The following is a 19,550-nucleotide window of genomic DNA, read 5'->3' on the forward strand; positions in this document are numbered from 1 at the left end:
TTACAGTAAACAGAGGATAGTGAATCCACAGGTAGTCATACAGCAGGACTTCTCAATGCACATCTTACCTTAAATCATAAAAGGAAAATGGGGAGATGGAGAAATACTACAATGAACCAATTAAACATTTTTGGTGTAATCACAAGTATTCTATCAGCAATGTGGGGAAAAACAAGAAATGTCATAATTCAAGATGATGATGATGATGATGATAATGAATAGGCGTGATATCAATAGTAGTAGTCACTGTTATAAAATTTAGAGCAGCATAAGATGGTAATTATTTTGTGCAAAACATAAAGTATGGCAATACTGCCCTCCAATGTTTGTAAGTGGAACCTGGTACAGATTACTGATCTCGTCAGTGGACTAGAGAAATCTTCTGTTCATGAATAAAACAGATTTCTGCTCAGAATATATCTGCACATTTAGATCACTGACCAAAATGTGATTTTACTTAAAAATGTAAGCATCCACATCCAACAGAAAAAAGATGAGGACAGAATTATGAAAAAAATGTTGTGGGGCAGCTGGCCATTTCCTAGCACTGACCGTGATCAACCAATACCAATGTGAGGACATACTGAATTTTATGAAAGGCATCCATTAGAAGAGATTTGCGAAACAGGCCTTTCATTAACCTATCAAATTAGTAGGATCAAGTGTTCCCCGAGGGGTTTGGCTTGTGGCAGTCAGTTTTCTGTACACTGCCCATTCCCTGAGGCTCACTAACCTAATAATTGAGCTTCACTGCAAAAGGTATCTCAGCACTTGGAAGGTTAATCTTCTATAACGAAGTGTTGGCTATACACCAGACAAATTCATTGAAGGCAAAAATATCTTCAAAGGCATACAAGGTATTTTAATTGAACAAAAACAATGCTCACTGTCAATGCAATCATAATGCTCACTCAATTTAATCAGTGAATAATGACAGAATTTCCAATGAGCTACCTTTCCAAATTAGTGTCAGCATAGTTGACGTGTAGGCTAAAACCAAAGCAAATGCATGAGTTTGCATCCTCTTTGCTAAAGCCCTGTATATAGGTTCTCTGCTACAGCCCACATTATAATTGTGAGATTAAGCCTCCGGTGTCAATCAATTAGGCATTTTGGAAAAAGGTGAAACATAACAGAGAGATAACTACCAACGCATATCCCTCTCTCTGAGCCAATCAACAGCAATGACAAGTCCGTTTTGACCAATCATATCCCAGTATCTTGGCAAGCCCTTCATTCGCGATAAAGGAAGTTGATGATGTGTCTGTAAATCTTTTTGCCATTAGTTCGCAAATTAGAGGATTTAAGAGGTAAAGATCACAAGCGCTTGCTATTCTTCTCTTTACATTAACTATTTTTTTTATCGATAGAATTGAGTGGCTACAATATCATGGTGAGTATGCGGAGATGTGGCTAGTTGCTAGCTTATTAATGTAGCTAACTTAGGTAACCAGTTCCAGCTCAGCTGAAACTGACAGCTGTTATGTAGCTAGTTGTTGAGCTTTATAACTCCGATATTGGATTTAGCTAATACCTAGCTATATAGTATATATCTAGCATTATAAGATTTGTTGATCAAATGATGCATGATGGTAATATTTTAACCAAATTTGGTAAAAACTGATTGTTTCCCGGCTACACAGCTGTTCCTCGGCTAGCCCAAATGGAATAGATGGGTGACGTGTCACATGAGAATGGAGAATACAATCAATGATGATGGCTGTATTATCGGTGTGGCGTTACACCTGTGGCCGTGTCCTTGGTGGATGGGGACCGCTGCTATGCCTGCTCTTGGGCTCTCTCGTGGCTCTGTTAATGCCCATGGTTGGGGTGGAGGACCAGTGTTGTGCCACACTGAAGGGTATTGCCCTGTTGCGCTGCCAGCTGTGGGGGAACAATCAGCGCTCCACAGTCCAATCCACCAGCCTTACTGTCCCTTTCACAGCCCTTGATCTCCTGCCCCTTAGGTCCAAGCCAAGTATAGGTAAGTGTGAAGTTATCACCATATGGACACACAGGATAGAAACATTTTCAGCTAGGAGTGTTCTAATTTCAGGTACCATAGGAAATCATGGGTTTGTTTCAGTGTACATTTTTTGGTTCAGGATTTGCGTTTGAAAGTTGCATTTATGGTTATGAAACTACTGAGATGTTCAATATATTTGTTCTTGGCAAGCACAACAATTATGTAATGTTTTATCTGCTGATTGCAGAGACCCAGTTGGAGGCCAAGGCAGCACTGCAGCAGGCTTTGGAGATGAAGAAGCAGGGAAAGAGAGACAAGGCCCACAAGCTGCTAGTGCATGCACTCAACATGAACCCAGACTTTGTGGATGCTCTGACTGAGCTGGGGACCATCCTGGAAGAGAAGGACGTTGTCCAGGCAGACCACCTCTACACCAAGGCCTTAGCCATCTCACCATGCAATGAGAGGGCCCTGGTGAGTCGCGACCGCACCCTCCCCCTGGTGGAGGAGATCGACCAACGCCACTTTGGTGTTATTGACAGCAAAGTACGTAGGCTAATGTCCATCCCTAAGGGCAACTCTGCCCTCAGAAGGGTGATGGAGGAAACCTACTACCACCATATATATCACACAGTGGCCATCGAGGGCAACACACTCACACTCTCTGAGATCCGCCACATCCTCGAGACTCGTTACGCTGTGCCTGGCAAGAGCCTGCAGGAGCAGAACGAGGCCATCGGTGTGGACGCAGCCATGAAGTACATCAACACCACGCTGCTGTCCCGCACTGGGGCCATGACTGTCAGTGACATCCTGGAGATCCACCGGCGTGTGTTAGGCTATGCAGACCCTGTGGAAGGAGGGCGCCTACGTACTAGCCAGGTGTTTGTGGGCCACCACATCCCACCCCACCCTCAGGACCTGGAGCGCCACGTGCAGGAGCTGGTGCAGTGGCTCAATTCAGAGGAGTCCCTCCAGCTGCACCCTGTGGAGTACGCAGCCCTCGCCCACTATAAGCTTGTCTACGTGCACCCCTTTGTAGATGGGAACGGACGCACGTCACGGCTTCTAATGAACCTGGTGCTCATGCAAGCGCGATACCCACCCATTACTATCCGTAAAGAACAACGGGCAGAGTACTATGCTGCCTTGGACACAGCCAACGAGGGGGATGTCCGCCCCTTCATCCGCTTCATAGCCAAGTGCACAGAGATCACCCTGGACACACTGCTGATCGCCACCACTGAGCACGCTGTGGGGCTGCCTGGGTCCAACCACCACCAGGCCTGCCCTGACTGCAAACAAACCATCACCTTACACAACTGAAGCGGAGCAGGAGGGGTTTGATCAAGTTGGGTTTGCCTTGTACTTTTAGATTGGGTTAGAAATTCTCATTTGGGGTTAATCTTGACCTGCACTGAGGTTGCCTCTTGCTGCCCTGTGTTAAAATTACAGCATGCATTGTTGTAGATAATTATAAGGATGCATCATTACAGAAACGGTAGATTGCACCTCTTATGGTTTGAGGTTTCCTTTTTTTGACAACAATATTGCTCTGTTTAACTGATGTGATTTTGGAGGCCTTATCAGTTTGAGTTTTGCAGGTTTGAAGTATTTACATGTGCCATGTGTGAATAGAAAACAAATCTTCAGCCCAAGAATGTTGTTCATTGAATAAGGTCAGATGTTTCTAATGATATGACAAATAGGTCCCATTTGAATTTGCAAACCACACTCAAATGGTTTTATAGTCTTCTAATGCTACTCACTGTTTTTAGTGTAGGCTCTTAAGCTCAACATTCTAGTTCCATTCCATCTATTATCAATAATGTTTTTGACTGTGAAGAGAATAATTTATGCTATTTATTCAGTATAAGGTTTAGCAAATTATTATATTGGATGTGTACATGTCTGAGATTGATTCAGCTTCGATTTGTCTTAGATGAAACATGGGTCATTGTCTAATTAAACAGAGAAGCACTTTCATATCTACTTAATTAACAGTTTATTTATTTTACTACAAAATAAATATTTTATTTTCCTCTGCTGAAAGTGAGATGTCTGATTTTCTTTCCACTGTGTCAACAACTGTGATAAGTTGTTGGACTCAAGAATCACACACACACACTCATTTTATATTGCTTTAATAAACAACTTTAGGCCAGAAACAGCAAAGAAACCACAAGATGACATTTTACAACACCCAAATGACAACTGTAGAACAAGCAGGAAATCATAAAGAAAATCACTGAACAAAAATAGACAAAAGTACAATCTCCTTAGAGAAAGTTGCAACAGTGACAATTTTGTTAAGAAAAATAAGCTTTTTCTGGTTAAACTGCGTCCACATAATTAATAGCAAAATGCAAACACATTGACAACATAAAAATGATTCAAAAGTTACTACACAATGTGTATACACCATATTTTTGTATTGGACATAGAACAGAAAGCATCTTCTAGATAAAACATTTGTATTCCCTTTAACTAGATTAGGCCACTGTGGTGATAGAACAATAGATATAGCTAATAATCCTTCTGTTTTGAAAACATACAAATGCATTACAAAACTATGGCCAACCACTGGGGGTGTGAACACTGAACATAGTACATAACCCTCCAACCAAACAACCAGTAAGAACACCAGGATCATTGATATCTAGATTTACCTTTGCCAGGCAAAATGGATATTTTGTAATAAAGGGACATGTGGAAAAGCATCTGAATATTGTTGTCTCCTTCATACTGTGGGCAGATATGTACAGTGGAGGTTCTTGCAATTCAACAGCTGCATAGACCCCCCCCCCTCCCCAGCCAACATTCATGACATCCCAAAACTGACTGTCAGGTCATCATTCCCCACTCATCTAATGGCTTGTAAGGCAGGCTCTTTCAACATCGACACCAGGAATGAACCACCAGTAAAATGTCTGCAAGTGAAATTGGAACTACACTTCTCAGAGGAAATGGATACACTCCACAAGGTTACAGTGTCCTCCCATCCTCTCAAGGTAGACAGCCTAACTATGAGATGGGTGCACAACAGGTCTCTGGGTCTGGGTAATGGTGACATGCACACACATTAATTACCTGCTAAATAATAGCACTAGTAATGGACCTGCTCCATAAATTGCTGATACTGTATACTGTACATGCCTTTTTATTTACTTTCTCAAGGACAGAGTAGAACGTCCTTCTAGTTCTTTTGAGAACTACAGAACAAATGCAAGCACAGGACAGGTGAGGAGTGAGTTTTCTGGGTAGCACTTCTGCAAATAAATTATTTGTACAAATGCAGTTCAGATCGTTTTCTGTAAAGCAAGGTGCTGCCTGGGAACAACTATCATTGCATGTTACCTGCCATGTGGGGCATGCAAAAGATGACTTCTTAAATTGCCTGAACAATATGAAACAAATGTATTTTCATTGTAGTAATACATACAGTTTATATACACACACCATCTAGAATGCACCTCACAATAAATGTCAAGCTCTTGCATATACCTTTTAAAACAACAAGAAACATGATTCACAAGTTTGGTTGGGGTTGTTTTAACATTTAAAAAAATACTTTCACCCCAGGAGTCCAACACCTTTCCCAATCCAGAACAACAACAAAAAATACACCTAGCGACATGAGGTGTACGATTTGTATATATTTACACACAAATATATAATGACTTGTCTTCTATAAAATATCTTTGCCCATCAAAAAAAAAAACTGACTGAAATTGGTCATAAACAGACATTCTATCATACTTGTTCAAAAGGAATATCAATCATTGTTCAAAAGGGTCCAGGGTGAACAGGGGAGGAGCCAGGATGATTAAGGCTTTCTCACAGGAAGTGACGTGGGGGTTGGGGATCATAGTTGGGGTGGATTAAAGGGGAGGAGTCACACTTATAGGACAATTACAACCATCTTTTCTCTTTCAAGACAAGATGGCTTTCCATATCAAAGCAGTTATCTTGTTAACTTACACCCTAGTTTCACTTTTTGAGAAGCATTCTGGCAAAGTCTGAATTGGACAGGGGCTTGGCTTGTGCTTCAAATGCTGTGCTTCCAGCTGCATTCAGCCCCCCACTGCCTGTATCCCCCATGGATTTGGCTGTTGTCCCATTTGCCGCTTTTCTTTCAGATCCACTTTGTCGATTCAGAGAACGCGGGAGTAGTGATAGCTGGGTGCGTCCTTTCCCCCTCCTGAAAAACAAAACAAAAGGAAATCAGGCTGCTTTCAAATTTGGTTGATTTACAAGACAGCATCTGTCTTAGACTTATGCAAGTAATGTGGCTGATTCTAGGAAAGTACTATCATCAGGACAAAATATTTGATTGAACTGTTTTAATTGTCGTTATGAGTGAAGAGAGCAGTATTGCTTGAGCAGCAGCTAACTTACGATCCATAGACCTGGCCGGGCATCATGGCTCCCAGGGGCCGGCTGGAGCCAGGCTTATCTGCTGTGTTTCTACGAGGTGGGTTGCTGATGGCAACAGAGAGCGTGTGATCCTGTAGCACCATGCCATCCATCTTCAGCACTGCCTGCGAGGCCTGGGCCTCATCCGCAAACTCCACATATGCCAGACCCTGCAGTGCCAGGAGACAGCAGGACATTAAAGCAGCAAGCCTCCCATGGGTACCACACCATTTTATGAGTGTCAATGGAGCTTTTACATTTGTGATTCAAATGACCTATTTGGCAATTAACACAGATGGATATATCACAACAAATGTGACTAAATAATACATAAGTTTAGAGTAGTGCTCTGACTGGGCAGTGTTCTTTATATTTTAACCATGCAGCCTTATGTCTCACCTTGGGTTTGCCTGAGCGATTGGTGACCATGCGGATCTCTTTGATGGTGCCATGATCCTTGGAAAGCCCCTCCAGCTGCTCCTTTGTGCAGGAGTAGGGTAAGCCCGAGATGAAAATTTTGTGTCTCTCCAGAGATGTGCTGTACTTAAATACCTAGAGGCCATGAAATACACACAAAGACATGTAAAGAGGTCTTGTATCTTATCCTCACCAAGTCACATAGCCAGCTTGTGTTCTGGGTGAAACAACCATCCCATTTGTCCATACCCACATCAACACCAACACACTTAAACATGTGGTTTAATTTACCTTGAATTCAGGGTTCTTGTTTTTATCCACACAGGGTGATACGAACATGGGTCTGCCCTCCACCTCTTGCCGGTCGAGTTTCAGGGCTTCGGTCACGGAGGCCTGACCCTCAAACTGTACGTAACAGTACCCCCTGAATGTGCCTCCGACAGAGAAGACGGGGCGCACCTGCTGGATCGGGCCACAGGCATCAAACAGCTCCTTGAGCTTCTTCTCTGGCTCCTCCAGAGTGAAGGCCAGGTTACTGACGAACACACTGCTGTTGTCGTTGCGCTGCTCTAGGTTGTCATCCTGGGTCGTCCGTAACGCCTCTGCTGATCCCTGCTGGCCCTTTTTAGCAGCAGGGGTTGCCTGCTTGCGGCCAGGAGGGGCTCTCCGGCCAAACAGTCCACTCTCTGTCTCCATCATCTCTTCACGGCCTCTCTTGCTGAAGCCTGGCTCGCCCTCGCCACGGTGCCTCTTTGGAGGTTGTTCTGTCACACAGTGAGGAGACAGCACGTGGTTCAACTTCTGATTCATGCCATCAAGAGGTTTGTTCGGCATCAGTCCAACTCATAAGCAGACAGCAAGCAATAACATTACTATGGGAAAATAAATCCTTGTTGTCTCTCCTTACCTGACTCATCACCCCACTCATCCTGGTAATCCTCCTCTACCTTCCTCTTTCCCCCAGCTCTGTTGACTTTATGGCCCTTCTTCTGGGCCTTCTTGTCTGACTTGGCTTTCCTCCTCTGTTCAGTCTTCCCATCCTCCTGGTGGGCCAGATGGGCCTCTTTCTCTGCCTCCTGAGAGAGGAGAGGAAGGATGGCATTAGGACATGACTGCACAATAACAGAGCTGCACAATACAAAAGAGTCTTACTTTGGCTCTCTGATCATTGACCCTGTTCAGCCTAGTCTCAGTCTTCTGTACTGCTGCATCCCAGTCCTCCAGAGAACCTGAGGGTGACAATCACACATTACTGTCACGCTAACGATACTAACAAACATTTTATGTTTTTTTACAATTCACCTGATCAACTTGAACAGAATGCTGTGTCAACCACTATCTGACACTCCTGCCACCAAATCACTTATTCAGGCCTTTTGCATCCTCTGTAGCTTACCCTCGACCCTCTCAAAGGTGAGCAAGACCTCACACACATGCTCTGGGTAGTCTGAGGTGCACTGGACCGCCCTGTGAAGAGCTTTCCTGCAGTGAAGAGTGTCTCCGTAAGACCTGAAAAGAGCCAGCCCATCAGGAAACACTCACAAAAATAATTTGCTCTCTATATCCATTAAACCAGCATTTGACAGGTGCCCATAGACAAGTACACTCACCGTTCAAGGTTATAGTATTCCAGCCACATGTTGGCGTATTTAGCGTTTCCTTTAGTCATGATACTGTCCCACAGTTCTCTGGCCTTTTGCATGTTCTTACAATGCAGCGCCTGATCAAACAGAACGAGTTAAAAAATAATAATGAATGAAAGAAAAGGAAAAGGTTTAAATCTGATGACATTTGAAGCAATCTGCATTCACTGGTGAACATGCAATTCATTTGTGCAACAAAATCATAAATCATTACTTCATAAATCAAACTAGCACTTTGAGTGGTGAGATCATTCCTGATATTCATGACTTGAGTTCCTCACAATCTTCGCCCTTACCTCTACCCTTGCCCAGGTCTGCATGATGGTACAGGAGGGGTCTCCACTTTCACTAAACCCTAAAGAGAAGCAAGACAAAGCAGTGAGTCTCCAGCACACAAAGACAGAAATACAGTCTAAAGATGGGAGGTCTACATACTCTCTTCCACATCTTGTTTCAGGTAGTCCAGAGACCGGATGAAGGCTGCCCGCAACGCCTCCAGCTCTCTGCTTGACTCTGTAAATGTAAATGTAAAAACTGTCAGTAGACAGCTAGGCCAGCTTTAATCTTACATTACATCAATACATTTTACTTTTACACAGAGAAATCTTTTAATTATTTTTTTTATCATTGATTAATTATGGGTTATAATGCATTACCCAATGGAAAGGTGTTGTCACCTTTACTGAAATCCACACGTCTCCTCAGGTAGTCAAGGTACGCTTGCCAGATATCCACGTAATCTGTAGCTTGTATGAAGCCAGCATTCAAGGCCTTTTCAAATATATCTGTGGGGAATGAAAGAGGTCTAAGTTGAACCCCTTAGTAACACAGTACCTATGCCCATGAAAGAGGCAAAACAAGCTACAGTATCAATGTTCAACTCCTCTTCATCCAAACAATATACAGCACTTAATCTGGAAATATCCTTTGCATCCAATCCAAATATAGCTGTCTGCACTACCAGTGTTTACCTGAAACAGTGTTGTAGTCTGCCCCATGCCTCTCCAGGGCTAGCACGTAGCTCTTCCACAGGCCCATGGTCCAGGGACAGTTCCTGACTGCACGGTCGTGAGAGGAAAGGACCATGTCTTTGATCTTCAGTTGACGATCCTGAAACACCATGATAAAGAGACATGTTGTTGGTATGGCCAAACATTTAAAATCCACATTGACAAGACATTCAGAAACTACACGTACACGAGTAAATCTACACATAAGTTAACGATAATGTGTGAAAATTGCCTTTATAGCAGCTATTGGTGTTCCAGGTTCACCTTGGCTGTGTAGGCTGCTTGCGTAGGTGTTTCCTACTGCTGTACAAGAGATACTGCCCAAACCCATTAGGCAATGTCATAATTTGATTAATGTGTTGAAATACATCATTCAGTTAAATTGCACCTCCATAAATGTAATGACTTCCCTGAGTATTAGCAGGAGAGACACTTTTATAACACATGGCTATTATGATGGCCGCATGAATCCTATGGCAGTAGGCCTATATTCCTACATAAAACACAGGAAGGTCCAAAAAGGCACTGCTGAAACAGAGCCTAATGGATACAGGTTAGGAACCTTATGATTAAAAGTTCTTGTTTTTTTATCACTGGTAAAATGCCCAGGCTCTGATGAACTAGTGAATGTTGTCCGTGTTTAGTGTTTGCAATCTCAGCATCTCATTATCATCCCATTAAAGCAATTAAAATGCCCATGAATAAATTTCAGGAGCTGCTGGAGAGATTGAGTAATTAAAATGAGCATAGTGCAGCACGTCACCCGGTGCGCAGTGTGGTGGGGGGTGGAGGATACTCACCAGATACTTGGTGTACTTGGCCCACATGTCCGGGACCAGGCAGTTCTCTGCCAGCGCCCGCTCAAAGATTATCTGGACCCGCGCCGGGTCGCCCTCCTTCAGCTCATAGTCAATGTAGGTCTGATACTCTGCCAGCTTGGGTGGCTCTGCCACCAGCTGCAAGGCAAACATTGGCATATTAAAGGCATTGTAGAGCTCATGTGTACCATAAAGACTCACACAATGATTTGCGACACAAAGGAAAGCAATCCACTCATTGAAGCAGTTGATGCTTAAAAATCAACCTAACCTTCCTGCTTATCCACAATAATTAAATAACATCGCCACCTAAATAGGCAGTAAAGTTATGTGTTATGCTTTAGTGGTGTAAAAAACTTATTTCACACTACAATCTCAACAACTATTCACATTGGTCACAACAAAGACCAGGGATGTAAAAAGCAGAAGTACCAAAGTCGTTTCATAGGGTTTGCTTTTCTCCATTTGCTTTAGGGCCCTCTTGTACTGATGAGAGACAGTATCAGCCACTCCCTGGTCAGCCCACTCCTCATACTCTGCATAGGTAGTTTCCATGTCTGCAAAACAACAGTTATCACACTAGGAGTCAACCTCAACACTGCATAGTATACCATACCAAGTTATTATGTGTCGCTAGAATGAAGGTGATGGGTACTTACAACAAAGTAAAGGGTAGAAAACCAAACAAAGGATAGAAACCAACCCCCCCCCCCCCTAAATGCAGCTAGATTTTGGCATTAGCAGGTAAATCTGTAAATCTTACCAGCTACTTTGGCGGGTAGCCAACAATGGTTTGTGAATACTATACTTCAATTTAAAAACTAAACTGGTGCGATCCGCAATTATGATCACCGTTGATTCAACATTTGTGACAACATCCTGCTGCTGCTGCCTCATCCAGCTGACTGCTGCGCTTCTCATGACTTTCAAACAAACCCCTGAGTCTATGAGCTTCCTTAGTTACAACAACGTCTCTGGTTACAACCTAAAATAAAGCATAACAGTAACATTCAACGACACGCGGCAGCACGAGGTAGCAACTTACACGCGACCGCGTAAGATAGAAAACATGCCAGGGAAAATATTTAGAGGTATTTTGATACAGGGACAGGTGTGAAACTTAAATCCTGCAGGAGATTCGTTCTGTACAGAGGTTCATTTTCAGTGCGTCAGAAGTTATACTAATGTGTTCTTTGTGATCTTTGCCTTAATATTGGTTTTTAAAAAAATGTGGCTGGTAGAAACACCAAAGAGTTTACATTTCAATAAGAAGAATAAAGCCTTTAGTATGTGTCCTTTATTTTAGCAATCTAGTCTTAGCATGTTAGCAGCCTGTTATATTTTTTTTGTGCCATTGTCTTGTGAAGATACACAACAGTGACTGACAGGCCCAGATAATGAGGGATTATATTCTGAACGCTGGCACAGGTTATTGATGAGATGGGTTTAGCCGTTCCAGAAATGCCTCCGGTGGCCGTTCAGCCAGACCAGGAAAAAAACAGCAGACAATGCCAGACCATCTGGCTATCTCTTGGCCAGTCCTGCATTTGGATGAATAGCTGGTCAGGGACCACATTACTGGGCCTGGTAAGGATGAGTACTCTCTGTAAACCTGTCTAGCCTTTAAAAAGCCACACGGTAAGAGAAAGCAACTGATTTCATTGATGTTGCACTAGCTCCACTCCACATGTCCCTGGCCTGAGTCTTTTCAGTGGGGCTCTCCCAAGTGAGCCATGGTGGACTCCCAAGGACATGACATTTCATCCAGCAAAATACCCCTCCCCATTTTACAGCACCCGCTCCAGAGAAAAGCTAGGAGAGCCGTACCCATTAAGGGGATGGCCAGCTGGCGGCGGAACAGTGTGTGGATGCGCTCGAGCTGAACGTTCAGCCGCTCCTGCTGCTCACGGGTCGGAACGCTGCCAGGGGGAGGCTGGGGATGAAGGAGGGAAAGAAAAGTGTGTTCAAATTCAGCAAAACACCTGGTTTGTATCAGCTTCAGATCAATCATGCATTTTGTTATTAGAATTTTCACATTTCTGCTCAACACTAAATGGAGAAATCACTTATTGAGCACAAACACACCTTCAGATATGTAGAAATGGGGAGAATGTTGACGTATTCAATTAGTATGCATGTTGCAGCTACATAAACCATAATCATCATTCAGGGGGCTCAAACCTGCACTGTGGCCAGTATGGCATTCTCAAACTCTCTGTAGGCCTCCCACACTGTCGCTCCCTTGGTCATGTGCAGCCCTACAGCTGTCAGGGCTCTCTCAAAGATGGACCTCACTTTCTCCATCCCGCCAGGCAATCCCATGCTACCAATAGAGTACTGGGCATATTCAAGCCAGATTTCTGGGCCTACAGGCAACACAAATACCACAAAGATTCACAATAATACTGCATGGAATTATAACACTATCTATTGAACCTGCTTGAGAATATAACCTAAAAAGTGGGGACAAACAACTCACAGATATAATCTTTCACAGCCGTCTCAAAGAGCTCGTAAACTTTTTCCCGGTTAGGCTCCTCCTCTGTCAGGCGGATCTCATCCTTGAGCCAATCCAGCCAGATCTCTGCAGGAAAGGACAGGTAAGTTTCACATGCAGTTAACAGACATCCAGTTTGTTTAAAAGAGTGAAACCATCATCATACCTCTTCACAAATGGCTAATGGGGAAAGGCATTGGGACCTTATTCATGATTTCAGAGTCTCAACAGACATTGAATTATGCAACAATAAATAAGGCTACTTCGTAATAATCACATAAACAGCAGAAACAACAGGTATATCTGAAACAATGTCTTTATTCTGGCTGAACTCATAAGCTATTTGCTCAACTATACAAGTTGCTACGCATAAAGTGCATCCCAAAAGACAGCAGACACCAACCTTCAGTGAGTGGGAAAAGCTCACTCATCTTCTGCCTTGCCTTGCGCAGCCGGAGCAGCTCCCCCTCTTGCCGCAGTAGTTTGATAAGGTCCACATGGCAATTGTAGTCAAACGCATTGATGGACAACTGAAAGTCACATAAAGCATTAAACAGACTAAGACTTACAACCAACATGTCATGGCTATAGGTGTCTATGAACATTCAAACCTAAAGCTACGGAGTTTAGTCGTCACTTTGCAAAGATCGATGTCAACAAAGTGAGGTGAAGAATAGCACAATCAATGCAGATCAAACACCACCTTGTGTTCGATCAAATGCATTACTTTACGGTGGTCCCACACTTGTCACACATGGAGTTGATCTTACTGGCTAACATTATTCGAAGAGACCTAGTAGTTCAAGCTAGCTAGCTAACGTTTGCTACCTCATACCTAGCTAGCTATCTCTCCTGCTGAAAAGGCGCGTGTTTACCGCACCGCAATACTAATACTGGTCGACTTCGCAGAGTGTAGCTAGCTAGCAGGCTAAATGTAAACATGAAGCCAGAGTATTTGAAATTCTCTTTAATGTTAGTGACAAACAGCTATATGGGACGTAAAATATATAACTGTAATAACAGCATAGTCTTGAGCGAACCCACACAGTTTGGGATTGTTGATGATGATGGCTAACCGACTGCCTGGCTAGCCTGCTTGCTGCCTCTCTGTCTGGGCTGAGTCTGACTCTCAATGGTCTCACTCCATTCATTTAGCTAGCTAGAAAGCGTTAGCTACCTGCTCCTCCAAACGCTGGATTTCGGCTTCGTTCTCCTTCTCGTCCTCTGATGAATCGTCTTCTTCATCGTCTGACTGTTCTATCCCCATGCCCTCCTCCACATCTGAATCCATTTCTCTCTCCATCCCTGCCTCTTCCTCCATATCTTGCAACTGCGTCTCCTCTGCGTTCCCCGTTGCTGCCATGTTGGAAGTCTATCTGCCTGGTAACAACAGCAAGAGAGTGTCCAAGGTAGAGCCTGACGATTACCTATCCCACCCTGGAATGATTCTACATGAGCATGAATGATCCTTGATTCAAATTGATTGTAGCCTACTAATAAATAAACTAATACAACTAATGTCACTGAACTTGCAGGTACATATGGAAAGAGTGTAACGAATATACCGTATAATTATCATTACTTGAAAAATAATGTAATCTTCTGACATAACAACAAGTGTTTTTGCATCGCAAGCAAGGTGCTGTTTCATTAGCTACTCATTTGAATATGATTATGTACAGGACTGTTTACAAGTACAGTAGCCTAGTGTGACGCGCCTACATTCCACTGTAAACCATTCATATTCCTTCGTTTCAGCTAAACATTTTCCATTACTTTTAATTCCATTGCACACTTTACGCTAATTATACTGGTGCCCTTTAAATATAAATATACTAGTGGTACTCTCTGGAATGTTGTTTAGTTCAAAATCAAAACCCAACGTAATCCCCAAAACTATGCGGGTTTGACAGACTTCTATTATTACGGGGTTTGACAGCGTTCATTTTCCTCCTCGATTTCAATCGACTGCTTCCGTCTGTGTCAGCCATCGTATTCGACACTTCCAACATGGCGATGGTTTCCATGCAAAGGTGTGCGTCCCCATTAATTTGGCTCAGTAGAAGGTTGTTCACACCGGAGATAAAGTCTCTATGTCCCTATCACAAAAAGGTACTGGACCTGATAATATTTCATTATTATATCAATGAATGAATGTTGAACAGATATTTCAAGTTCTGGTGTTTGGTAACAGAGTTAGTCTCCCTGGCTGAACCTCACTCAGTTGTTATCGTAAAACTTGCCAGTCGTCGTCGCAGCTGGGAAGGTAACGTAAAACTTGCTACATAGCTAGCTCTAGTCAAACATACTCCTTCATACTGTAGTAAACACTTGTAGCCAACATGTCTAACCATGTTAAATACGATAAGAACTCTAGTAAGGTAAAGTGCATGTTATTAAACGATCAGATCACGTGACTGTCTGGGACCAAATTATGGTACGTGTCAATCATCAGCAGGAGGACTGTTTCTATAAGGATATTTCATTAACCTCGCCATGAAATGTCGGCATGTTGGTATTTCATTATTCAAAAACTGGTCCTGCTGGACTTGAGCCGTGGTGAGGCCAACATCCCTCGTGGTAAATAAACTGAAAGGGGTGCATATGATCCCATGATGTTAATTGAATTTCACTTCACACAACATTATTGCCTTTATATCTGTGTAGGAACGCAATAATTACTCTATGCAATTTGTACAAACATGTCAATACATTGTCTTTACTAGAGTAATTACTACACAGCTTTAGGAGCGGGTGGGGTTCGACCCTGGAAAGCATCTACCATCAATCCCAGAGGACACCCTCAAGGTCCAAGGGCAATGGCTCTTTCTGAGTAATGTCTTCTCGCTGGTGACTTGTATGCACTCTCTCATAAAGCCATTTTATTTTCTGTGACCCTCTGAAGGTAGTCGACCACTATGAGAACCCAAGAAATGTCGGCTCCCTGGACAAGAACTCCAAAAATGTGGGGACTGGCTTAGTGGGTGCGCCTGCGTGTGGGGATGTAATGAAACTCCAGGTATATCAGTCCAGAATTTTGCTGATGTACAAGCCTTTGTCTGTAGCATTATCTGTTATAGTGATATCATTTGTTTGTTTCCTGTGTGCTCTGTAGCATAGTGTGTAACTATATGCAAATCTTGTTTGTCTACAGATCCAAGTGGATGAGGACGGAAAAATTGTGGATGCCAGATTTAAGACTTTTGGCTGTGGTTCAGCCATTGCTTCTAGTTCTCTAGTAACTGAGTGGGTGAAGGGAAAATCAGTAAGTTGGTCAACCGAAAATAAATAGATATTGTGGATGTAGCTGTTATAATTCATGTGTGTTGGTGGAATTGTTCCCTTTATTTTCCTGTGTTCCACATGCAGATTAATGATGCTATGAAGATCAAGAACACTGAGATTGCCAAAGAACTCTGCCTCCCACCAGTCAAGCTCCATTGCTCAAGTATGTGTAGTCAGTTAAACATATAGTACTGCAGTAAGGACTGGGTGGAACATCTTTTCCCTGAATTTGTTGGCAGATGACCATAAATTGATTGAATTCTATACAGTAAATTGTATCAAACAAGATGCAGAAATGCCTATATTTTACATTATGTGGAAGGTTTTTTTTTCCTAATAAAGGATTGTCTCCAAGCCCTTGAAGTCTCCAACTAAAGTTCCTGTTCTTTATTTTCATGCAGTGCTTGCAGAGGATGCCATAAAAGCAGCATTGGCAGACTACAGACTCAAACAGAAGAAGACTGAGGAGGAGGCAGCAAAAGCCAGCAAATAGAGTAATCTACTAGAGTCAAACATATTTGACATCGCAACGCCCTAGCAACCTGTTTTCTACCTCTAAGTGGTATGGGCTGTGGATACATTTTGGTGAAGTAATGCACTCCACACTGCATCATAGACATACAATGATAAAAACCCATTGTGTGAAGCTTGAAGTAAAGCCATGTACAGTATATCACATAAATAACTTCTGAAGAATGTTGGCTGTTTTATAGTTTGCATTAATTTCCTTTTAATGTTGACTAAGTATCATATTGCTTTATTTCAAGTCCCAAATGATAATTATTATGTTGAACCAGATGGAATAAAATCACATTGTGTATTTCAAACTGTCTGGAAAGGCATTTTGCACTTCCTCCAATAATATGAGTGGTGGACATTATTCAGAATTTATAAGTAGTTTATTTGTTGTGTAAATGTTGTTTTTGGCAGATCACTTTCCATAGGGGTTGACTTGCTGGTTGTTTAAACAGTCATTCTAAATGCTGAGCATCTCTACTTCAACCTCAGTCATTCTAAACATTTACATTACATTTATGGCATTTAGCAGATGCCTTTATCCAAAGCGACTTACAACAAATACATTTGTCTAAGTAAGTGAATCATCTATCCATCAGTCGTCATAAGAAAAAGTAATCTATGCTAGGACCAGGGGGTATTGGCAGTCACAATGCTAGAAGAAGGAAGAATTACTTCCTACTACTTTTTAAATTTATTTATTTATTTTTATTTACAAGTGAAAAACTTGTACATGGAGTAGTGGGGATAAAGAGGTCTTTAGGAGGGTCAGTTAAGATGTAGCCTGAAGAGATGGGTCTTCAGTCTACGGCGGAAGACAGGTAGTGACTCTGCAGTCATGACAGCAGTGGGAAGCTCGTTCCACCAGCGGGGCGCCAGGACAGTGAAAAGCCGTGACCGAGAAGCGCAGCTGCTGCATCCACATAGAGGCAGTGGTGCCAGGGGGCCAGCCGAGGTGTAAGAGCGGAGTGATCGGGCAGGGGTTTGGGGGCTGACCATTGCTTGCAAATAGGGAGGGGCTGTTCCCTTTGCTGCCCAGTAGGTGAGCACCAGCATGTTGAATCTGATACGAGCTGCTACCGGGAGCCAGTGAAGGGTGCGAAGGAGGGGGGTGACATGGGAGAATTTGGGGAGGTTGAACACTAGACGGGCAGCAGCATTCTGGATGAGCTGCAGAGGCGGGGAGCCCGGCCAATAGTGTGTTGCAGTTGTCAAGGCGAGAGATCACAAGTGTTTGGACCAAAAGTTGTGCTGCTTCTCTGGTGAGGAATTGATGTATCCTTCTGATGTTGTAGAGGAAGAATCTACAGGAGCGTGCTGTCACTGTGATGTTCGCCACACAGGATAAGTGGTTGTCAAGGATCACCCCAAGGTTCTTGGCTGTCTGGGAGGAGGTCACAGTGGAGTTCTCTACTGTGATGGAGAAGTCTTGGAAAGGGCAGGCTTTCCCCGGGAGGAAGAGCAGCTCAGTCTTGTTAAGGTTGAGCTGGAGGTGGTGGGCTGACATCCAAGTGGAAATGTCTGCAAGACATGCAGAGACAAGTGACAGGTGACAAAAACAGCATGGAATTCAAACGTGGATATGGACAGGTGTGACAGGGGAAGGACATTATGTGACCACTTAGATGAGATGAGGAGTCCTGTGTCTCCCCCTTGACCAGAGTCTAGGGGAATGAGAAAAGGAGTAGGCATCAGAGAGGGCTGCCAGAGTACCTGTGTTTTCCGGTGCAATCCATGTCTCTGTGGGGACAAGGAAGTGGAGAGACATGAAGCAAGCATAGGCTGAGAGAGCCTCTGCTTTCCGGACCGCTGACTGGCAGCTCCAAAGTCAACGGTGAGGTCGTGGTCAGTTGAGCATGGTGAGTAGATTGGATTGGAATGGTTGCGAGGGGAGGTGTAGTGTTGATGTGAGGGATGAAATAACAGGAATGGGGAGAAAGCACATTGTGATATTTGCTGGTATAGAGAGAGAGGGTTTGTGGGCAATACAAGATGTAGGTAGCACTCAATACACTCAGAGTATTGAAAAAAATAAACGTACAGAATAAAAATACTTTGGCCTTCCTCGATGGACAGGACACACAGATTGACGTCTTCGTGTCAGGAGGCTGTCGCTCTATGACCGTCATGATAGAAATGCAGATTCTGTAATTGCTGATGGGTAGCAGCCCCTCTCACCTAACGATCAGTTAACGACCAGACAGGTTTCACCACTCAATCCCAAATATAGGGATTGGTCCAAGGTGAGCAGGAGTTAAAATACCTTGCAGAATAGTTTCAGGCCCTCCCACTGGAGATTGACAGCAATTGACTTCAAACAGATAGCTTTCAACATTTACATCTACATTTATGGCAATTAGCAGAAGCCTTTATCCATCAGTCATCATAAGAAAAAGTAATCTATGCTACGACCAGGGGCTATTGGCAGTCACAATGCTAGAAGAAAGGAAGGATTTTCTTTTCTTTTTTATTTATTTACAGGAGAGAAACTTGCACAGGGGGGTAGTGGGGATGAAGAGGTCTTTAGGAGGGACAGTTAAGATGTAGCCTGAAGAGATGGGTCTTCAATCAACAGAAATTTGGTCCCAGAGCTAAAGGCAGGATAGCCACAGCAAAATACACAAAGCTACCAGAAACACACTGACTTTAAACAAGATTAAAAGAAGAGAAAATGCTTCACTGTCCCTCCCCTGGTCCCTACCTTCCCCGGCCTCCCCCAGTCTACCCCAGTCTACCCTAGCCTCCCCTGGTGTTCTACCTCCCCCAGCCGGCCTCCCCCAGCCTCCCCTGGTGTCCAGCCTCCCCCAGCCTCCCCTGGTGTTCTACATCCCCCAGCCTCCTCCCACCTGTCCTAGTGTCCTGCCTCCCCAGGTGTTCTACCTCCCCCAGCCTCCCCTGGTGTTCTACCTCTCCCAGCCTCCTCCGGCCTCCCCTGATGTTCTACCTCCCCCAGCCTCCCCTGATGTTCTACTTCCCTCAGCC

At 43.6% G+C, this 19,550-nt stretch overlaps 3 protein-coding genes across 5 annotated transcripts; 2 read left to right on the forward strand and 1 right to left on the reverse strand.

The window, feature by feature from the left end:
* Positions 1-1,253: 1,253 nt before the first annotated feature.
* On the forward strand, positions 1,254-4,012 carry ficd (FIC domain protein adenylyltransferase). 2 transcript variants are annotated; one of them, XM_083674238.1, is made up of 3 exons: positions 1,254-1,393; positions 1,644-1,984; positions 2,214-4,012. In XM_083674238.1, the coding sequence occupies exons 2-3, from the start codon at positions 1,711-1,713 to the stop codon at positions 3,290-3,292; spliced, it is 1,353 nt and encodes a 450-aa protein (XP_083530364.1). In that variant the 5' UTR covers positions 1,254-1,393; positions 1,644-1,710; the 3' UTR covers positions 3,293-4,012. The 2 variants fall into 2 exon arrangements, with proteins under 2 accessions (XP_083530364.1, XP_083530365.1); XM_083674239.1 differs by having other exon boundaries at positions 1,257-1,310.
* An 81-nt stretch (positions 4,013-4,093) lies between these two features.
* Positions 4,094-14,130, reverse strand: sart3 (spliceosome associated factor 3, U4/U6 recycling protein; the record flags this gene model as incomplete). 2 transcript variants are annotated; one of them, XM_083673839.1, is made up of 19 exons in its annotated part: positions 4,094-6,167; positions 6,365-6,552; positions 6,782-6,934; positions 7,091-7,563; positions 7,707-7,875; positions 7,952-8,028; positions 8,196-8,308; positions 8,410-8,519; positions 8,739-8,797; positions 8,878-8,955; positions 9,120-9,227; positions 9,414-9,552; positions 10,253-10,408; positions 10,703-10,827; positions 12,098-12,203; positions 12,452-12,636; positions 12,750-12,854; positions 13,171-13,297; positions 13,945-14,130. In XM_083673839.1, the coding sequence occupies 19 exons, from the start codon at positions 14,128-14,130 to the stop codon at positions 5,957-5,959; spliced, it is 2,868 nt and encodes a 955-aa protein (XP_083529965.1). In that variant the 3' UTR covers positions 4,094-5,956. The 2 variants fall into 2 exon arrangements, with proteins under 2 accessions (XP_083529965.1, XP_083529964.1); XM_083673838.1 differs by having other exon boundaries at positions 9,099-9,227.
* A 637-nt stretch (positions 14,131-14,767) lies between these two features.
* On the forward strand, positions 14,768-16,909 carry iscua (iron-sulfur cluster assembly enzyme a). The gene is made up of 5 exons (XM_083672669.1): positions 14,768-14,879; positions 15,673-15,786; positions 15,922-16,032; positions 16,137-16,215; positions 16,454-16,909. The coding sequence occupies exons 1-5, from the start codon at positions 14,778-14,780 to the stop codon at positions 16,543-16,545; spliced, it is 498 nt and encodes a 165-aa protein (XP_083528795.1). The 5' UTR covers positions 14,768-14,777; the 3' UTR covers positions 16,546-16,909.
* The last annotated feature ends 2,641 nt before the right edge of the window (positions 16,910-19,550 follow it).

Source organism: Argentina silus, assembly GCF_951799395.1.
Source record: "Argentina silus genome assembly, chromosome: 7".
NCBI lineage: Eukaryota > Metazoa > Chordata > Actinopteri > Argentiniformes > Argentinidae > Argentina > Argentina silus.

Coding starts and splice junctions, on each gene's coding strand:
- ficd (XM_083674238.1), top strand. CDS start 1,711: ATGATGATGGCTGTATTATCGGTGTGGCGTTACACCTGTGGCCGTGTC. Junction 1,985..2,213: donor TAGGTCCAAGCCAAGTATAG/GTAAGTGTGAAG, acceptor TGCTGATTGCAG/AGACCCAGTTGGAGGCCAAG.
- iscua (XM_083672669.1), top strand. CDS start 14,778: ATGGCGATGGTTTCCATGCAAAGGTGTGCGTCCCCATTAATTTGGCTC. Junction 15,787..15,921: donor GGGATGTAATGAAACTCCAG/GTATATCAGTCC, acceptor GTTTGTCTACAG/ATCCAAGTGGATGAGGACGG. Junction 16,033..16,136: donor AGTGGGTGAAGGGAAAATCA/GTAAGTTGGTCA, acceptor TTCCACATGCAG/ATTAATGATGCTATGAAGAT.